This window comes from Danio aesculapii, chromosome 2 (genome assembly GCF_903798145.1).
Source record: "Danio aesculapii chromosome 2, fDanAes4.1, whole genome shotgun sequence".
NCBI classification, from domain to species: Eukaryota; Metazoa; Chordata; class Actinopteri; order Cypriniformes; family Danionidae; genus Danio; species Danio aesculapii.
The window spans coordinates 31,177,760-31,185,182 of record NC_079436.1 but is presented as its reverse complement, the minus strand read 5'-3'; the positions used below and the strand labels follow the sequence as shown (position 1 = coordinate 31,185,182).

Genomic DNA, 7,423 nt, shown 5'->3' with positions numbered 1-7,423 from the left:
CAAGCAGCATGGTGGCGCAGTTGGTAGCATAACCTCACAGCAAGAAGGTCGCTGGTTTGAGGGTCAGTTGAGTCTGTGTGGAGTTTGCATGTTCTTCCCGTGTTCTTGTGGGTTTCCTCCAGGTGCTCCGGTTTCCCCCACAGTCCGGTACATGCGGTACAGGTGAATTGAATAAACTAAATTGACCATAATGTATGTGAGTGTGTGCAAGAGTGTGTGGGTGTTTCCCAGTGTTGGATTGAGGCTGTATGGGCATTCGCTGTGTAAAACATGTGCAGGATAAGTTGGCGGTTCATTCTGCTGTGGCGACCCCAGATTAATAAAGGGACTAAGCCGACAAGAAAATTAATGGATGAATGATTGGTATATTGATGATTGCAGATTAGAGACCAGCTGCGATCAATCATAGCACATGCTCCTCTCAAAATTCCTTCATAAAACTTCACTAAGTGTAATCTAAAAGAGATTAACTAGTTTGCCAACTGGATATGAACCATTTGTCATATTTTGTGTTATTTCTGTAAAGATCCAATTTTGATTGTTTGCCCCCTTACATTACCTGCACATTAAGAAACAGTGAAATGAAAAATGAAGTTAATTTACTGCACAAATCCTGCAGTACAAATGTGTTGAGATACATTCATGAATCAATTATTATTATGGCCTACACACCCATGTGAGGATAACTTTGGTGAAAACGAGCACTTACCTATTCAACTAAGTGCTGGATTATTAAAAGTATGCAAGGTTCATTGCATAAAAACTTCAACCCAAGTCGAAGTTTTTATGCAGTGAACCTTGATGGCAGTGATTTTGTGTCATTTTGGTCAAGCAGATAAGAGACATCGTTCAAAACTGTAAAGAGGTTTTTTATTTGTGGATACTCACAACTACAACAAAACCATTTGCTTTTATAGAACAAAGGAAACTATTCCGTCAGCTCAGTCTGCCTGATCTTTTTGTAGAAATATGTTGACAAATTAAGAACTGAAACTTTATTTAGCATTATTTAACATTAGTTAATAAACTATGACCAATTTATCTACTGTACAGCATTTATTCATCCTAATAATTAATTTCTACAATTTCTAAAATTAATTTCTACAACTCAACTGCAGATGAAAATAGCCTTTTGGCTAATTCTGGCACATTGTACATTGCTGCATCATTAATATGCATTGTCCCTGTCAAGTAGACCTAAAATAATACTAATAAATAATAATAACATGTATAGTATTATACTGTACGTACTCTAAATATTTTAGAGAGTAAGAAGAACACAATTATTACCAATGAGCCATTGAATTATATTTACGGTAGACGGTATCACGTTTGTGCTGTGTTTACCAATGATTCATTGAGTCATATAGCTACAGTTGTGGGAATAACTGAATTTGGATTGAGAGCTGCAGTTTTTCAGCACATAATGAATAATCTTATATGAAGGACGCATCATTTCCATCTACTGAAAGTGAAATTGTCCTCAAGTCACTGAAATCGCTGCTTTCTGCTGTGGGCGTTAAACCCTGGCAAAAACAGAAAAACAATTTTTCATTAAAAATTCTTACAACATAAGATGCATCTTAGTACAGTATGTTTACAGTCAAGAAAATACTCACGCTCATATTGCAGTCAAAGCCGCTATAAGAAAAGTTTCTATCAAGCTCATCATTTTCCAGTATAGTTACCCTGTAAAGAAACAAACAAAATGTTTGTCGCCTTTTCCTTTTTCCTCTCTATTTGTTTTAAAATTTGTCATGTACCTGTAATGAGCTGTGCATACCTTTTTCTGTTTTTATTCCTCGCGATAAGGACAGCGCCAACAATAAATATTACCAGAAGTGTCACTCCCACTCCAACACCAATACCTATAGCTGAACAAATCAACAAATGCTGCAGGATTTGACAATTTACTGCACAATCAAACCAATTTTGCCAATATAACACTGCGTTTACATTTAATTATTTGTGTGTGTTTACAATTAATGATTTTATACAAAACAAAGCAACAAATAATATGACAATACACACCAAATATACAGTAGCTTTGAAAAATTCTCGGTTTCTCGGTTATAGATTTTGTCTATATTTTAAGTCAAATGTAAACACATTATTACAGTATATTATCATTCTGTAAAGATTATTATTCTGTATTTCTTCAATATTTCACACGAAAATATTGCCATTTAAAATATTTTTTTTTAGGTAATAAGGATTAGTTAAAAAAGTTACAAAACAATAACAACAACATTCAAATAAAAAGGCTTTTCTTTTTTTTTTGGATTGCGACCCCTGGGGTGATCATGTTAGATTAACGACACAGCAATAGTGTCAGTTACAGCAAATCGATTTAACAGCACCATGTTAAACTTTCCGACACCTTTTTGACACTCAAGTACAATAAAAATAAATACAGGTCATGAATGAATGTGAAGGATGATCTTTGTTATGTAGTCAATATACTAGTGTTTATATAGGCTTATTATTGTGGGTGTGCTGTTGCACGTAACATATATTTATTACCATCTCCATGGATAGTGGTGGTTGAGAGTCTACGGAGACCCGGAAGGGATGTGATGGTGGGGAAAATAAATGGGTGGAAGAAATCAAAACTGGGTGAGAAAAAAGTGAGTGATAGGAGAAAAAAAAAAAATAAAAAAAAAAAAATAAAATTTATATATATAATTTTTTTTTTTGCGTTCCCTCGCAAAGTTGTTTTGTGTTCCCTTACAAAACTGTCCATAACCTCCCAGGGCTTGAGTGTCCACATATGTGGATAGCACATTTTAGCTCTTAAGTGACTATTTAAAATACTTTTAAATATCTTATGATATGTCCCAAACACTATTTTTAACTGTCCAAAATGGGAAAAACTGTCTATGATAAATATGCATTAAAATTCAGGAAAAAGAGTTTTATGTAAATTCAGTTCACGAGTCCACATATATGGACATCATTTTTCTCTAAAAGTACATCATATCAAGAGATGATACTTAGTTTTTTATTTAGGTTCTAATAAGCCAAAATAGCAAAGAAAAATAAAAAATGCATGTAAAAAAACACCTTGGGCCTTAAGAGGTTAAACACTTCCTGTTCACTACATACGAATAGAAATTGAGTCCAGACATTTTTATATTAATTTCAACATGTTTTCAAGATTAAAAATATGGGGAAAATACTTAATGATAGGACGATAGCGGGATAGAATGGTAAAATATGGGAGAATCGCGGCAAAAACGGGAGGGTTGGCATATATGAAGTAAACAGGAAGTGTTTGTCAAACAACACTTTTAAGAGGGAACACAAAACATCTTTGCGTTCCCTGGAAAAAATATTTACGAGGGAACACAAAAACTTAAAAAATATACAGTTGAAGTTAATTATTAGCCCCCCTGAATTATTAGCCCCCCTGTTTATTTTTTTCCCCCAATTTCTGTTTGACAGGGAGATTTTTTCAACACATTTCTAAACATAATAGTTTTAATAACTCATTTCTAATAACTGATTTATTTTATCCTTGCCATGATAACAGTAAATAATATTTTACTAGGTATTTTTCAAGACACTTCTATACAAGTGACATTTAAAGGCTTAACTAGGTTAATTAGGTTAACTAGGCAGGTTAGGGTAATTAGGCAAGTTATTGTATAATGATGGTTTGTTCTGTAGACTATCTAAAAATATCTAGCTTAAAGGGGCTAATAATCTTTTTTAGGGGTTTTTCACCTTTATTCGGAAAGGACGGTAGAGGTTGCAGACAGGAAAGTATTGGGAGCAGAGAGAGGGGATGGATCGGCAAAGGACCTCAAGCCGGGAATCGAACTCGGGTCGCCGTGAGCACCATGGTGCTATATGTCAGCACACTTAATCACTAGGCTATTGGCGCCGACAAAGGCGATTTTGACCTAAAAATGTTTTTTTAAAAATTAAACACTGCTTTTATTCTAGCCAAAATAAAACAAATAAGACTTTCTCCAGAAGAAAAAATATCAAACATACTGTGAAAATTTCCTTGTGAAAATTATGTGAAAACATAATTTGGGAAATATAAAAAAAAAGAAGAAAAAAATCAAAGGGGGACTAATAATTCTGACTTCAACTGTATATTTTCCTATCACTCAGTTTGTTTTTCTCCCACCGATTTTTTTTTTTTTTTTCTCACCCACACAGTTCTTTTTTTCTTCTACCCATTTTTCCCCCCACCATCACGTCCCTTCTGGCTCTCTGTACGAGTCACTGGCATTGTTAGTTTGGAGTCGTGGGTTGAAAAGTTTCGGGACCCCTGGCCTAAATCAATAAAATCATAAATTTATCCAAAAAACAGTGGTATTGTGTAGTCTAAAATGTAAATAAATTGTCATTTAAAGCAAAAAACTGACAAATTGGTTACAAAATATATTATAATTTATATATTACCTCTTGAAAGTAGTGTAAAACAAATAATTTTCAAGTGGTCGAATTCTTTACCCTATTTGTAAAGCTGTATATGTTTTATAAGAAGGATAAAATAGAATATAGAAATTATTTTTTAATACAATAAATTTCGTTGAAATAAATGTAAGAGGTAAGTGCAAAATGGTTCAGCAAGTATTATTTTTAGATGACTTAATTAAGAAAAAGTCTTTTTCCAATTTATATGTAGAAATGATGTACATACACACACACACACTACAAAGTTTGCAGGCTTATAAGGTTTGTAGGCTTTAATGTATCCCTTACTGTCACTGTGGTGTGGAGGTGGAGAAGTGGGATCTGAGTCACAAGGTCCAGGAACTATGTTGATATCATCGAGAGCTATACTTCCTTTAGCACCTTCTCCTTTCAGAAATTCAAAAATAAACTGTGGAGAGAGAAGGAGATGATGATGATGTACAGATTTACATTGATCCTGTGAATTTTTTTCATGATGAAGTTTGATACCCAGAAATGCTCTCTGTGTGCCACATAGATGTTGGCTCTCCTCCAGACATCACCCTGATCACCTGTCTCCACCCACACTATCTGGCCAAACTTCTGCCCACTCCTATGGGTGGTCCTGGAAAAGAAAGAGTCTTAATGAATTGAAGTAGAACTGTACAAGATTGCTGTGGTTTTGATACTGTACCTGTTGTTGGTGTATACATTCAGTGTCCCAACTTTCTGTCCAGACATATGATACCAGAATGTGAAACAATGCCCTCTGCTATCAGGGCTGAATGTCTCACTCAGGATCATGGCCGTATCTCCCCATTTGCCCACAGAACTGTCCATAAAAAGATAGTAGCCTACAAACAAACACACACGCAAAATACATCTGGTATCATCATGTGTCTTAAATGAAATTGTAAGCATTGTTGGCATAAGACTTGTGAATTACCTACTGTATATATCATGATACTTTTCTCCAAATAGGATTTTATTCATTATATGTATTTGTTCATTGACATATAATAGAATAATTACATATTCTGAGTAAAATCACTTTGTATTCAAAGTTCAAACTATGTCATGTGAAAAAAAAGTTAAGTCTACTACCTGCCAAAAGTCTTGTCGCCTATCCAAGTTTTAGGAACAACAAATACTAACTTGACCTCTAGTTGATCATTTGGTATCAGAAGTGGTTTATATGAAAAGCAAAGGCCTCTAGATTATGCTTATTTTACCAAAGTAAAATATGATCATGCCTTGATTAGTAATTATTTAATTAGGACAGTAAGGTCTGACTTTGCTTAGACAAAAGTCTTGTCACTTAAAATAAATAATGTACAGTATAGAATATAAAGTCATGGTACAGTGGAAAAAGAATTCATATTGTGTATGACTCTCATGAGCTTGGATGACTGCATCCATACATCTCTGCAACAAATAAAGTCATCTGGAATGGCAAAGAAAGAAAGTGTTCTTGCAGGACTCCCAGAGTTCCTCAAGATTTTTTTGATTCATCTTCAATACCTCCTCCTTCATCGTACCCCAGTCATGCTCAATAATGCTCATGTCTGGTGACTGGCCTGGCCAATCCTGGAGCACCTTGACCTTCTTTGCTTTCAGGAACTTTGATGTGTAGGCTGAAGTATGAGAAGGAGCTCATATCCTGCTGATGAATTTGCCCTCTCCTGTGGTTTGTAAAGTAATGGGCAACACAAATGTCTTGATACCTCAGGCTGTTGATGTTTCCATCCACTCTGCAGATCTTTCGCACGCCCCCATACTGAATGTAACACCAAACCATGATTTTTCCCTTCACCAAACTTGACTGAATTCTATCAGAATCTTGGGTCCATGCGTGTTGCAATAGGTCTCTGCAGTATTTGTGATGATTGGTATGCAGTTCAACAGGTGATTCATCTGAAAAATCTACATTTTGCCACCTTTCCAAATGATCAACTGAAAGTCAAGTTATTATTTGTTGCTTCTACAAATGGGATCGATGACAAGACTTTTGTCAGGTAGTGTTCACTTAAAAAAAATAACACAAAAAAACCTACTAGTTAACAATAATTTAGGAAAGTAGTTTTCAAGTAGTACATTTACAAGTATATTACTACAGTCAAAGATAGATTTTAGTATAATGGGTTATATGCACAACAAGTGTTTTTCACCACTGAAAAAAATTCTGGTGAAAGCTTAATGTGACTATTTTCAATTTCATAAGGTTCCTTTTACAGCATCTAAAATGTAATTTAATTAAAATATAATTATAAATAGACTAAAGCATTCGGTTAGTTGTTCAAGTGAAACAATGAAAGTCTGTTTATATTCAAGTGCCGTCAGGAGCAGCAAGTAAAAATACTGTGGTAAAATAAATGTCCATGTTTTAAAGACATGCCACAGAACAATGGAATTTAATTCAGTGCTTCTTGTCCAGTCTGAGACCCACTTTATTTCTAATATCAACCAGGCAGTGAAGATCATCGATTTTAAAAGAAACCAGACCTTAAATGCAGCGATTTTGTAATGGCATGACAGTTTACCAGAAGCGCTTGAGCTGGTGTACTGAAAATGAAATGCTACATGAAGTATAATTACTGTAAATACACTCACTGACCACTTTATTGGGTACATTTTAATGCATTTAGGCACACAGACATGGTCAAGACAATCTGCTGCAGTTTAAACCGAGCATCAGAATGGGGAAGAAAGGTAATTTAAGTGACTTTGAATATGGCATAGTTGTTGATGCCAGATGGGCTGGTCTGAGTAGTTCAGAAACTGCTGATCCACTAGGAGTTTCACGCCCAACCAGCTCTAGGGTTTACAGAGAATGATCCGAAAAAAGAGAAAATATCCAGTGAGCGACAGTTCTGTGGGCGCAAATGCCTTGTTGATGCCAGAGGTCAGAGGAGAATGGCAAGAAAACAGATTGGTTCTAGCTGATAGAAAGGCAACAGTAACTCAAATAAACACTCAATGCAACCGAGGTATGCAGAAGGGTATCTCTGAACGC

General features: G+C 35.1%; 1 protein-coding gene across 2 annotated transcripts in view; it reads right to left on the bottom strand.

The window, feature by feature from the left end:
- Positions 1–848: 848 nt before the first annotated feature.
- The window catches only part of si:ch211-106h4.4 (MAM and LDL-receptor class A domain-containing protein 1), a 52,077-nt gene continuing 45,502 nt past the window's right edge, over positions 849–7,423 (bottom strand). For both annotated transcript variants that reach the window (XM_056477204.1, XM_056477211.1), the window contains exons 46-51: positions 5,105–5,264; positions 4,921–5,035; positions 4,720–4,840; positions 1,784–1,874; positions 1,620–1,689; positions 849–1,526 (exon numbers count right to left, since the gene is read on the bottom strand). In XM_056477204.1, the coding sequence (XP_056333179.1) occupies positions 1,437–1,526; positions 1,620–1,689; positions 1,784–1,874; positions 4,720–4,840; positions 4,921–5,035; positions 5,105–5,264 (647 nt within the window). In that variant the 3' untranslated portion in view covers positions 849–1,436. The remainder of the gene's footprint in view (positions 1,527–1,619; positions 1,690–1,783; positions 1,875–4,719; positions 4,841–4,920; positions 5,036–5,104; positions 5,265–7,423) is intronic.